The following is a 13479-nucleotide window of genomic DNA, read 5'->3' as shown; positions in this document are numbered from 1 at the left end:
GTGGCTAGGAGTAAACCGCACTCGGCATCCTTGACACCAGTAATGCCTAACCCACTACTCCTACCAGCAAGGAACAAAGTTACTAATATCCATACAAATTGCTGCTGGGGTTGATGGCCAACAATAGCTTCTAGTAGCCGGCATGAATAGGGTAAGGAAGAGTGCAAGTAGAGGGCTTTTCTGTTTCCATTGAGCAAATTAAGGCTTATCCTCTATAGAGCCAGTCCCTCTCCCCTTTTACACTCACACACCAGAATTCAAGAGTGCGGCTAATAGGAGTAATGACGAAGCTTCCTTCCTTCCTTCCGTCGTGTTTTCTTCCTTTTAAGAAATTAAGCACTGAACTGTGTGGTTGAAAGCACAATCTCTCACTCAAACACAGAAATCGTCCTTTCCTCCGCTCCCATAGTTTCCCTGCTCTTGCCAGAGACAGGCCCATCCTTTGCATTCACCCGTCACTCACTACAGAAGGCTTCATTTGGGCCTGAGATGGAATCTTTCTTCAAGACCAGGATGAAAGACAAATAAACAATGCATTCTTCAAATAATCCACTCTAGATTTTTTTCCTTTCCCCCCAGCAACATTGGGCCCAAACAGACAGGCCAAAATAAAGCTGCTTTGGGTCACTTTAGAGGTATGTTGTTTAAATGCTGCATGCGTCCTAAGAGTCCGGAAGCTGTGCCAAAGTCACGCTTTGGTGCAGCTTCTGGCCTCTGAAGATGCCTGTGTCATTTAAACAGCATTCCTCTGTTTGGACCCTTTGTCCTGATATTGCTGTATGGAACAAGCTTCTGTGATGTAGAGTCCCCATCATATGTCATTCATATATAGTATGACACAGTACATTCATTAACCTTTCAGGTGCCACAAGCCTTTTTCTTGTTTTTGTTTATTTGTTTTTTAAATCTTCCCCAGCCCAGGATAACCAAGGCGCAAAGCAGAAAAGGACAGGGAGGAAATGAATTTAAAATAGTTCTGCCAACTGACATTGAGTTAGGATGTTTCCAGGTAAGCTATTTATCATGCAGTTGCTCTGCCTCGTTCACAGAACTTTATGGGCTCCAAGCAACCTCTTCTACTTGTAAACCTCTGTGTTTTTTCATCAGTCCTTTCTTTGTTCTATCTCCAAATAATATGTTATGAATGAAAAGGCAAAATATCTTTTGACTGGCTACTCTGGAAGCCACCATCTGGAAGCATCCTCAGCCCTGGAGGCATGGCAGAATTAGAAACTCAGCAGCTAGGGCTAACTAGCTTACGGGCTCAATAGAGGAAACACCAACCATTTCTTCTTATTTGCTTAAAGAGCAAAATACTGCAGTTGGTTCATTCTGGAGGCAGCTTGTCAGAATTAAAATCATAGTTGCTATGGTGACAGTGGCAAACCTGATTGGTGACTCCTGAATATAGATACAGATCCAGATTGGTTTTATTTGTCTATGGCACAATGGCCGTTACAAAGCCTGATATAAATACAACAAACTTGCTAAAACAAATTAGTGACAAGTGTGTGAGACTAAGAATCATGTTCTGGCAGAAAATAAAAGAATGAGACCAAAAGTTAATACTGAAAGTATATCACTACAGAGCAACTTTTGACAGTGGCAATTAAAACAGCTAGTCCTCTTTGCTACTCACTGCTGTCTTTTTTTGCAGCAGATATTTTGGACTGCTATTGGAAAGGTTGCGACCATGATTGTAGTGCACTTAATAAGATCTGCCAGTGGCACACAATGGTCCAAAACATACTGTAGAAATAATCCAGTTTGAGACTGCTTTAACTGTCTTGGTTCAGTGCTAGGAAATTGTGGGAACTGTAGTTTTGTGAGACATTTAGACTTCTCTATCAGAAAGCTCATGCGCCACAATAAAGTACAATTCCCAGGATTGCCTAGCACTGAGGGAAGTGTTTGTGGCCTCAAACTGGATTATTTCTGCAGTGTGCTTTGGACCAGTATCAGCCACCACCCAACTGTCACTTTCTCTAAAATGATCTCACACAAAATTAGTCCTGTATCACTGTATAATGGGCAGCATAGTAAATAGGGAACTAGTTCTTCCAGAGCCACAAAGACATAATGGCTGTTCCCTTTATACCTTTTTTATAAATAAGCCAAAGTAGTGGGTGGCAGTGAAAACTTTTCTGAGGGCTACAAAAGTTAAATCTTGGAAGTACACTTGGCTCTCCATTTTAGCAGGAGATCCCCCTGCAAAAAAGGAGGCTCGTGCATATTCAAGCCTCATAGGCTTGAATGGGGCATGCTCTTGTGTGTGCGACCTGGGCACACGCCATAGGAAATACCAGAGGTCGTCCCTCCACTGATATTTGAGGGTGCGGATCCCAGATCCGTGAGTTAGAAGGAGTGACTATATTATCAAAAATATTGTTCTTTGTTTAAAAGGTTATATCATGAGGAAAACATGCAGAGTGGGCTGGTAAGCATACGTTAATAAGAAGTTACCTTGGAAATTCTGTCTTCACTAAAATATTTGTCCCTATGGGTTAATGCAGTCACAAGTTAAGATTGTGACAATGTTGACCATTATTGATCCCATCTGCCCTGGGTACATTGTTCAATGAAGCATTGTTTTGATAGACAGACAGACAGACAAAATGACATTCAGGAATTCCTGGCGAGCACATTAATGTGGCATAGAGGGGAGGGTTTTTGTATTTTTTTAACATATTTATAATACATATGCTATAAATGGTTAGCCATTTTTTATTCAAAAGGAAAGTACAGCAAGAAACTAGACAGCTCTCTTGTTACATTATTTTAATATCTATGTGGACAACCTCCTGTGCTCAGTGGGCTTCACTGGACCTCCTGCAATACAAGTAGAACCACACTGCTATCAGGTGTGGCACTACTGGAGATGCTGCCAAAATTTAGAGGCTCTCTGTGGTGTAGGAAGGTGCTTGAGCGTTGCTGCACATCATAAAGCATGACTGCCAAGCAAAGCACCTACTTCTGTGATTGAAGTAGCAGGGAAGGGAGGAGGACAGTGAAAATGTCTTGGGCTTTATAAAACAGGCCTGTGCTGTCTATAGGCTGCTTTGATGCCCATCATTGTATTAATTCAACAAGAATTTTAAAGGAACACACACTGCTTTTGTTGGTTTCTAAATACATAGTATTCATAATTTGTGAGTTCAAAAAAGAGTATATATGTGTTTGCGTAAAATTATAAAATAAAACTGAAGAAAGCTGCAGAAATAGAACATGCAGGGAAAGGTGTAATCAGGAAATGGGTTGTGGATGATAAGACATTATCGGGCTCATTTGTATAAAAGTGTGTTCTTACAGTTTCTCAAGTTTCTGTGCAATAGAATTAGCTTTCTAGTCATGCCTGCAGTCCTAGAAACAGTAACCAACAATTTATTTCCTCCTGAATTAGGCTTTTCCATCCTTTTCTTAGTGCTATGGTTTCCAAACCTTCTACTTTTATGGAATCTTTTCCATACAGGTTGTGCACATTTGTAAAACCAGCATACTGCAGAGAATTCTGAGAAGTGTGCTGGGATCATAATGAAGAAATTGGTTTCTTGGATTTCAGTATTGCCTCATGGGAACATAAAGTGTCCCCATTACATTTCTAATGTTTACTGCTGCTATACTGTATATTGAGAGGAAGGAAACTTTTCTATTGCTATTGTTCTTTTTGTTGAGGAATATGTGAACACTCCCAGGGAATACCAAGATTCCTCATACAGTTTGAAAACAGCTTTCTTAGTGCAATGGTGTCTGAGTCTGTCTGCTTTCATTTCTTTTCTTTTTTTAACCCTACAGCAAGTATACATTATATACAGTTGCTTGCCTCAGGTTTTGGATTAAAAAACAAACAAATCCAAACAGTTCTAGGTAACTGTAGGGGAGCAGTTTTCTATCACTGGGATTAGATTTTATACCGGGGTCTAAAGCAGTTCAGACCTTGCACTTGTAATGTTTCCATCGCCGCGCAGCAGTCTGTAGATTTCGGTTCTTCTTGTGCCATGCATAGGCTTTGTGCACCACAATTTTGCCATTCTGCATTTCACCGCTGATTACGTATACCCCTGAGTTTGTGCCTCTCATAATGTTGTGCACACAGGTAGCATCTAGGTTGAGCCACTGCTGGAGTTTGGAATGAGTTTCAGTCTTGAGGAGAGGGCCGTGCTTCAGTACTTCCAGTTTAGAATCAAGCTCAAAGTCAGCAATAGTGGAGGTCTTGTTTTTCCTAGAAATTCTTATCTTCACAGCTAAAACAAATACATGTGAGAGAAATCACAGACTGCCAGTGGGATATGTCAGTGGTGGGCCAACTTAAAACTTTTGGATCTCCTTTTTTATTTTTAAACTAGAACCCTGAGAGCAGCCAGCACCAAGATACGCAATAAAAGAATTAAAGATTTTCCAGCGATGGAGGTGGAAACATCCTATAACGTGGGTTGATTCCATCTCTTGCTCCGAAATAGGATATTTCCACCTACATCACTGAAAACGAACATCTCACAGGTAAGAACCAGTGTTCCTTTCAGCATTGTGGGATTAGTTTTGAGTACCAGAACAGAATGGTAGTCATAATCCATCCACAGATATCCACTTATGATTACCTTAAACTTTATTTCAGCAGTATAAGTTTGTATGCTGAGGGTGCAGTTGTCATTTTGTTTCTACTGTTGTTTTAAGAAAGGGAATCAAACCTTGCCAATGTACTGAAAATTATCTGGCAATCTCCTGTAATAGTCAGATCTTTTTTTTTTTCTCCCATCTCTAAAGTAAGTAATCTTTTACTTTTTTTTTACTTTTCCCAGGGAGCAGATGGCCTTTATTTTAAAAACTAAACAGCAGGGGTGGGCAACTTTCAAAGGATGGGGAGATTTTTTTTTGTCCCAATTGACTAATTACTATTGATGGCCAAACACCTAAAGGGGACATGGCCCAAGAAGAAGTGGATATAATTTAATAGAATCTTTAACAGGTGAGTTAAAAATAGGTATAAATCAGGTAAAAATATGTAACATTGGGTTAATATTTGTTTATTTTATTATAAACATATAAATTTGCTTATATTACAACTTATTATACTACAGTATTAGCATTTATTAAGTTATTAATATATTGCCCACCCAAACCACTTAGAGTTAATTAGCTATTGGTTGAAAATATTAAAGCCAGCTTCCGGCCACAGCAGGTTGGAAATGCCAGCTTTTTTGCCATCCCAAAAAAGGAGTGGGTCTTTGCAAAAAGGTGGATTGGGGCTGCAGTATGCGGTTGCTGCGACCCCAATCTGGCTTCAGAAGGGGCAGCTTGAAGCCACCCCTTTGGGGCGGTATGTTTTGCCCCTAATTTAGGAAAGATTTATATATGAGGCTTGCAAAAACAAATAAACAATAGTTTAGGTATCTTTATGAAATTCTAAGAGACATGAGAAGCCTTCTACTGGTACATCCAACTGCCATAGACCTTTTGCGTGGAATTAAGTCTTTTTTTTCCTGCATATGAAACAATCATAACTCAGTAGAGGAAATAAGTTACTGAAGTGCCTATTTTTCTACCTGGCTTAGGACACTTTTAAGTCCCTGTGTTTAAATCAATTAACAGTCTCCCTTTTGTCTTTGATATCCCTTGCTTGGAATCAGTGAAAGCTTTTGAAGAATAAATATGTGCCAGAGTAGTCTTTGTTATAAAAATATACAACTGTTTGCAAATTGGAAAAGACAACTACCAACCTTAAGTCAACACACAAAGTTTATTTTATTGCTCTCTTTGTTTTGTGCCATAGTTAAATGTTTGTATCCTTTGGAATTATAATAAATGAGATGATTGAGAACTGTGGTCAGATCTCCAATTTCTTTACATTTTGGAAAATAGCAGAGGTAGGAAGAGAGTAGTCTGTGTTGAGGTTGTGGCTCAAAGGTTAATTCCCCTTTCCTAGTGAAGATTCCTTCACCATCTGTTATTTGTCTCCTTAAGGAAAGCATATATGCATAATGTATTACCCAAGAAATTTCCTGTGTTTTTCCTAATACAGGAAATAGCTTACGGTGATATACATTAGGAAAGTGACATGGGATCAAAAACTTAAGCCTCTATCCAGCACACACACACACACACACACACACACACACACACACACTTGGTATTTGCCAATATTTAAAGAGACAAAACATCAGAAAATACGGCTATTCATTGCTTGTTGAGACGGGGAGAAAACTTTATAGCTGGTTGAGTGGTTAAAGTGGTGGGAGCAGTTGTTTACTTACCAAAATCACAGGTGCAAAGGTTTTCCAGGATTTCCTTGGCAGAGCTGGGTTCTTCAAGTTCACAGTCCCTGCAGCTGGCTCGGGGCACTGTTGGAACATGCACACAGTTATATAGGTTTCTTTTGTGGGTAACTTACCTTAAGCAAAGTACAATATCCCAAATCCACAAAACAGTGATACCTTTATTTGGCCAGCCAAAAAGCTTGCTACATGTATTTTGTGCTTTTTGATTGATCCAATAAAGGTATCACTGCTTTGTGGATTTTGGATGTTATTTTTTACTGTATGGTTTGTGCTGCTACCCCTGGATATGTTAAGCTGGAGCAGTGCTGCTCAACCTAGTGATGTGTGGAACAGTGCGGTGGATGAGCCGTTGGCTGCCTGTCCTTGGCAAGTTCCCAGAAAAGGAAGAAAAAGTTATAGCCAATGGATATAAATAGTGTATCTATTCCTGGCACATAGGAAGAGTGAGATTGCTGGGATCTCCACATCTGATTAGGTTCAGATGCACTGACCTAAAGAAGTGTAAAGGCTGCTGATAGTTGGTGCCTTTTTTTCTTGAAGCATAGCAATAGGAAAACCACATTTCCTTTATTGTTGAGGTTGATTTTGTTTAACTCCCATCTTCCCTCATGATATGTGCCATTTCACATCCTTTTCCCTCAGAAGCTTCAGAAATATGCTCCTGGAATCTGCTTCCTGTTCCATATTGGCAGTATAATCAATACTTCCCTATGTTTCTATCAATTCAACAAGATAAGGACCCACCTTCATTGGAAGTCTTTCAGCAAAAATTGGACAGGAATGCCTCAAGGGTGCTTTAGCTGTGTATTCCTGCAGTCCTTTGCAGATTTTATAGGATGAAGTACACTGGAAATTTTTTGTTTCCAGTACTACAGTGAGTTTAGAGGGGAGAGCTCCATTCAGCTTTGATATTAAAATCTTAGGGCAGGAGTGGGCAATTTCAAAAGGTCCACAGGGCAATTTATAACTCTAAGGCCCTCCACAGGTTACAGTAAGACCAAAAAGGCACATTTAAAATTGTAATGGCTGAATGTCTGCTTCTCTGAAGATGCCAGCCACAGATGCTGGCAAAACGTCAGGAAGAAACTCTTCTAGAACATGGCCACATAGCCCGAAAAACCCACAAAAAACTATAGGTATAGATGGACTGTAGGCCACACTTTGCTCACCGGATTTTAGGGTGTTATCATTCACAAACAAATAATGGCTCTTCCCTAATCTCATATGCCTTGCTATAGCAGACTTCTTACCAAAACTTCACAGCTTCACAGGGACCAAGGAGCAGATTTGTGGAGCGTGATGAGCTAGGGCACCCCTTGGACTGCCATGTTCTCTCAGCCATCGTGGAAAGCAGGAGCAAACCCTCTTTAAACAAATCTTGCTAAGAAAACCCTGTGATCAGGTCATCTTAGGGTCACCATAAGCCAGAAATGACTTGAAGGCACACAACAACAAAGAAGGGGAGGGTATGATTTGGCAAGTACAGATAGCAAAATGCCATACTTCTCTTGCTTGAGGTGGTTTCATCTGTGATAGAGGCGATGCACAGCTCATGGTCTTCAGGAAATTTGTTACAGTTCAGGATTTCAGGCCAAGGATAGCCATAGCAAGCCATGACTGGAGCACAGCTGCTCCTGACAGCTTCACACAGGCTGCGGCAGGGATAGATGAGCCTGGAACAAGAAAGAAGACTGACTCAGTTAAAAACCTAAGGAACATGTGCCTGGAATTAACCCACTACTTTGATTATGGTTATAGAGTATTTTTAAACATCCATATATAAATCACTTTATTATTTGTATTAGTTATAGTATTTGAGTTTCAGCTGTGAAGCATTGATTGGGGAAAGAAAACTGACCAATTTGTTGTTTGCCTTCAAGTAATTTCTGGCAACCCTAAAGCGAACCTATCACAGGGTTTTCTTGGCTAGATTTGTTCAGAAGAAGTTTGTCATTTCCTTCTCCTGAGGCTGAGAGCATGTGACTTGCCCAAGGTCACCTAGTGGGTTTCATTACCAAGCTGGGAATTGAACCCTGGTCTCCAGGGTCATAGTTCAACATTCAAACCGCTATGCCACACTTGCATTCAGAAAATGATTCTAATAGATGGGGTGCATTTTGACTGCCCCCTTTCTCCCAGTTTACCATTATTTTCTTGACCAGTGAAGCATGTGTTGTCACTGTGCTGGATTGGGATCTCAGTAAAATAATGATCACAGATCATAGAATCCTAAAGTCAGAGGACATCACAAGGGCCATCCAGTGCAACTTCCTGCCATGCAAGGACACACAAAGTACCCCCGACAAATGGCCATCCTGCCTCTGGTATCTTGTAACTCATGTAGCCAAGAAGGTATGTTCAGGTTATTAGTCTTTACTGATACATCTGAAGGTGTATGAAGAGTAGTAAAAAGCCAGAGGGTTGCCCTTGTATTTTCCAAATATTTTTTGTGTTAGGGTGCCTGTAATCGCCACTTGAAACTATAAATTTGTGGTAAAAGGATGCAGTAAAAATGTAGGCTTATATGTACACCCTTGTGAATTAAAGTCTTGCAGATATGTTTAGTTTGAAGAAGTTGCCCAGCCAACACACACACACATATACTGGTAACTAACACAGCCCCTTCTTTGATAAATGTAGTTAGTTATGCCAAAACAATGTTTGCTAAGGATAATTGAATCCTTAATGTTCTGGAACAGAACATCTTGCTGTGTTTCTTTTTGTACCAAACATACTGAACTGCAATACTCAGATTTATCAGATAGTGTCATACTTAAATTAAGGGTCATGTATCTTAGAATAAGGGCCTAACTACCCTAAAGGCACCATGTCCTGTCTTATGATGGAAGTTAAGTAGGAACAGCCATGGTTGGTACTTGGATGGAAGACTACCAACAAATATCTGGTGGTGTAGGCTATATTTCAGAGTAAGGAACTAGCAAAACTGTTGACAGGTGACTTTAAAGAAAATGCACACACATATTTGAAGAGTATTTCAAATGCAGAATAAAGTGAAAATCCCTATGTGGCCCATCCCCCCTATAACCTTTTTTAAAACTCCCAAGAAGCATCTCCCCAGTAAGGTTATTTTCTAAAACTAACAAGAAGCAGCCAAAAAACACCACACAACCTACAAAACACCACACAACCTACAACCTACAAAAAAGAACAGAACTGGATATTTGGCCAGTTCCTGTTTCAGTTTTTTTTTGGGGGGGGGGGTTCCCTTGCATTTTAAAAGCTGTTAAAGTTTGGCAGCGGAAAACTGACTCCTGGACAGCGGGAATTTGCCCAACTCAATAGAGTTAGTTCTTTCTCTATGTGTTCTGCTATCATGCATATGCTTTAGTAGTCTAATATAATATTATTCCTGAATTCCCTTCCTTCCAGTGATGTCCAGATTCTGCGTTCATAATATATGTTTCTGCTCTGTTTTTCTTTGTTCTAGGGTGACAGAAGTATTACAGAGTTTTTTCCAAGCCTCCATTTACACTGAGTCAGATAACTGGTCCATCTGGCAAGGGTATGCAGGGTTTCAAAAAGGTCTCTTTCCCAGTCCTATCTGAATGCTTGGGTTTGAACATGAAAACTACATGTAAAATAGGTGATTTGCAGTTGAGTGTTAGTGCACAATTCAAAGCAGACTTTTAAAAGCATAAATTTCTTTTATCAACAGCTCCAACAACAAATGGGGTTTGATCCAGTGAACACAGGTGAATTATAGAAATAACTCTGAGGATGTCACAAGATGGAAGTGATGAGTAAGCAGGAAGTTGCCTTCATATACTGAGTCAGACCATAGGTACATCTAGTTCAGTATTGTTTAAATTGACTGGCAGTGCATGCAGACCATATTCTCAGTCATAGAGTTACACCCCCCCCAATTGGCTTTCTTTGTTTTCACTGAGCTTTTGGACCTACTTATTACAAACACATTTTTTAATTTATGAGATAGTTTATTGGTATAATCTGATTTGAAATAATTGTCTGTGTCTTGTATTTGCCAAAAGCTGACTTGACTTAATTACCTGAATCCCCTTTAGTTTTGAGCAGAGTGGAGCCATTTGTGCAAGCAGAGAACATTTTCTTTAGAACTAGAAAAGGTTCTAGAAAAGGGCAAGTAAAATGACCCAGGGGCTGGAACAACTCTGTGAGGAAATGCTGCAGCATTTGGGGCTTACTAGCTTGGGAGTGGTAGGATCAACTCTGGTTAGTACTTGAATGGGAGACCGTCAGTGAATATCAAATGCTGTAGGGTATATATTTCAGAAAGAGGAAATGGCAAAAGCACCCCATAATATTCATTGCCTAAGAAAATCCTATGAAATTCATGGGGTTGCCCTAAGAACAGGTAATTTGAAGGAACATGTGCACATGCACACACACAGCTTGCAAGGGAGGGGGATAATAGAGGATAGTCCGCCTCTCACAAAACTACAACCCAGGAGCAACTGAACATTGAAGTTTAGTGGTAAAAATAAAACAGATAAAATGTAATAGAAAGAAAGAAATAGATAAAAAGGAAATACTTAATATAGTGCGAAGTTAAATTGTGGGTTTTGTTTCCAGGGAGTGTAATAATCATCAATGTGGGTGGCATTCAAAAGGTATTAGACAAATTCATATTGAATGAAGGCATTGATGATTGTTAGTCATTGAGGCTGTATATTACCTTTAGTACCAAAGGCAATATGCTTCTCATTATTAGGGGTACACATGTGGGAAGGTGCTATTATTTCTGAGTTTGTCTGTTTATTGAAATATTTTTACTCCACTCTCTAGCAAAAAGATCTCAGGGCAGCATACAAACAACAGGTTAAACAAGTTAAAACAATAAAATATTTTAAATAAGCTAAAAACATATCAGATATGTTCATCTCCTGTTTGTGGCCTTCCTGTAGACAAATGGCTGGCCACTGGGCAATGAGAATCTTTAGTCTGATGCACTACAACTCTTCCTATGTTCTGACATTCTTGCTTCATAAAATCTCTGAAGCCTTAAGGTAAATTGTGAAAATTTATGGGAGCATCAGTTAAATCATCAGCTTGTCTGATCACTTCTACAGAGACAGAATAGGGCAGGCAAGAATTTCAAAGTCTAAAATATTTGTCTGTTTCACAATAGCTTTTATGCTCTTTTGGTTATATTGTTCTTTTTGTGTAAAATAATGCAAATATGGAATGTACTCAAGATTAGTTTTACATTTTCATAAGAGACTTTTAAACCAAAGCTGATTTAAGTTTACTTGTACAAAAACTGTGTTGCTAGGAAAACAATCTGTCACATTCTAGATTTTGGCCTGCTTGTTGTTGTTGTTTTGGTTAGGTAAGCCATGGAAACTCACTGGGTGACCTTGGGCAAGTAACTCTCAGCCTAGGAGGATGGCTGTGGCCAACCCCCTTGGATGAAACATGCAAAGAAACCCCCATGATAGGGGCGCTATTAGTTGGAAATGACTTGAAGGCACACAACACCAAGCAACAAAGACTTCCTCAACCTAGAACTTTCGAGATATGTTCGAGCTATAGTTGCCACCATCTTTGCTAGCATAGTCATCCCTATGATGGTTGGGGATAATGAAAGTTGTAATCCAAGACATTTTTATGGTTTAAGGTCAGAGAAGGTTGCACTGAGAAATTTCCAAGTTGGAGAAAATGATAGACAGAATTTCTATGCAGACACTTCAAAGGTAGATAGTGGGGTTGGGGTTGAAGAGGGAGGCAGCAAACAGAAGTAAACTACACAAAGCTTTACTTGGCAGTAAAATGAAGAAAGTATCTTTACCTGTCCAGGCAGATCGGGGCAAAGAGGGAGCAGAGGAAGATCCTTGCATCTGGATGGCACTCTCTGGCTAGCAAGGGCAGCCAGCTAGTAGACTGCTGGATTGCTTCAGCCATGGTCTCATGGTCCAGCAGGTTGGGGAGTCTCATCTCAGTGTACCCAATGTCGTAACACAAAGCCATGCTTCTTGGAATGTGGGTGCATCTGGAAGAGCTTCTTCGGTAGCTTCCAAAAACTCCCAGAAAGTCCCAGATAAGCAGATATCCCAAAAGTGGTAAAAACTGCTGTTGTATGTGTTTCATTGTGGGATGTCAGTGATAACAGTTTTCCTGGATTCTCTAAACTCAGCAAAACCCCTCTCCAGCAAAATGGGAGAGATTAAATCCTGCCTTTCCAAAGGCAACCTAGACTGAGACTGTCTTTAGGGGGTTCGTTTATTATAGCAGAGAGGCCACCTCTGTATGAATGCATTTTTATTAAGCTGTTGGGCCACTGTTGTTTTTTGTCTTGGCCAGTAGCCCCCAACTGTTTGGATTTTGACTAGCAGGTGTTGAAATGAGGGCAGCAAAATCAGCTTGAATGGTCCTCCCCACACCACTATCTTGGATTTTGGGTTGAATCATTGTTTAAGCATTGCTTGGGCCCAAGGATTAGTCCTTATTTTATAAACACCCCTGTTTTCCTCTCTTTTGTGTTTTGTGGCAAAGCAATCACAAAGTTAATTAAGACACATTTGTTTAGCTCCAGCCATTGTTACAGAGGCAATGGGGTGTGTCAGCCCTGTATTCTGAGTGTTAACTATTTTGGAAGATTCCCTGATTTGGATAGGGCTCCATGGAGGTCATTGTTGACACACAGGATGGAGTTGGCATCATTTTCTATCGTGTAACCACGCCACAGGAAATTAATTGTGGATAGTGGTGTACGTACTATTTTGGCATTAAGTGAGGTCCTGTGATAGGAGTGGATCCTTCTATTCTCAGATAATTGTCGAAAACATTTATTGTCACCTCACTGCGGTTTTTAAATGTAGACCATGTCAAGTCATGGCGGGGGGCATTGCTCCTTGGGTTGGTTCCTTGTTAATTTGTTTTGTGCTGTTGACTAATAGCTGTGGGTAGCTGAGGAAAAGAGCCTTCTAAGAGGATTATAGACTTCTTGTAATAGAATACATTCTCTGTCAGGGATTTACATAGCCATTGTGCTTTCTGCTTTTCTGCTTCCTATGGGTCTGGGAAAATTTTGCAGTTTTTCTTGCCCTTTCTCGATTATTGATTTTAACTCAGGTCTTCGATGTAACTCATTACAAATTATTAGTTACATGTGGTGATTATGTTTAAAAGTAACTTTCTATGCTCTGGATAAGAGTTTTTATCAGGATGTGCAAAAACACAGTACAGAAAATTCCAAAATGGTGTGGAAATG

The 13479-nt window shown here is 40.0% G+C and overlaps 2 protein-coding genes across 2 annotated transcripts in view; one reads left to right on the top strand and one right to left on the bottom strand.

Moving 5' to 3' along the window:
* LOC149321258 (transmembrane prolyl 4-hydroxylase-like) overlaps positions 1-13479 on the top strand; it is a 34532-nt gene that overhangs the window by 843 nt on the left and 20210 nt on the right. The window lies entirely within an intron of this gene.
* Positions 3827-12356, bottom strand: LOC149321259 (secreted frizzled-related protein 5-like). Its single transcript, XM_089498987.1, has 4 exons — positions 12058-12356; positions 7776-7945; positions 6249-6335; positions 3827-4241 (listed from the first exon to the last, which is right to left on the bottom strand). The coding sequence occupies exons 1-4, from the start codon at positions 12354-12356 to the stop codon at positions 3928-3930; spliced, it is 870 nt and encodes a 289-aa protein (XP_089355113.1). The 3' UTR covers positions 3827-3927.

The sequence above is a fragment of the Sceloporus occidentalis genome, unplaced genomic scaffold, assembly GCF_023333645.1.
Source record: "Sceloporus occidentalis isolate IW3139 unplaced genomic scaffold, rSceOcc1.0.p SCAF_1, whole genome shotgun sequence".
NCBI lineage: Eukaryota > Metazoa > Chordata > Lepidosauria > Squamata > Phrynosomatidae > Sceloporus > Sceloporus occidentalis.
The sequence above is the reverse complement of the archived record's forward strand: the minus strand, read 5'-3'. Positions and strand labels throughout refer to the sequence as shown.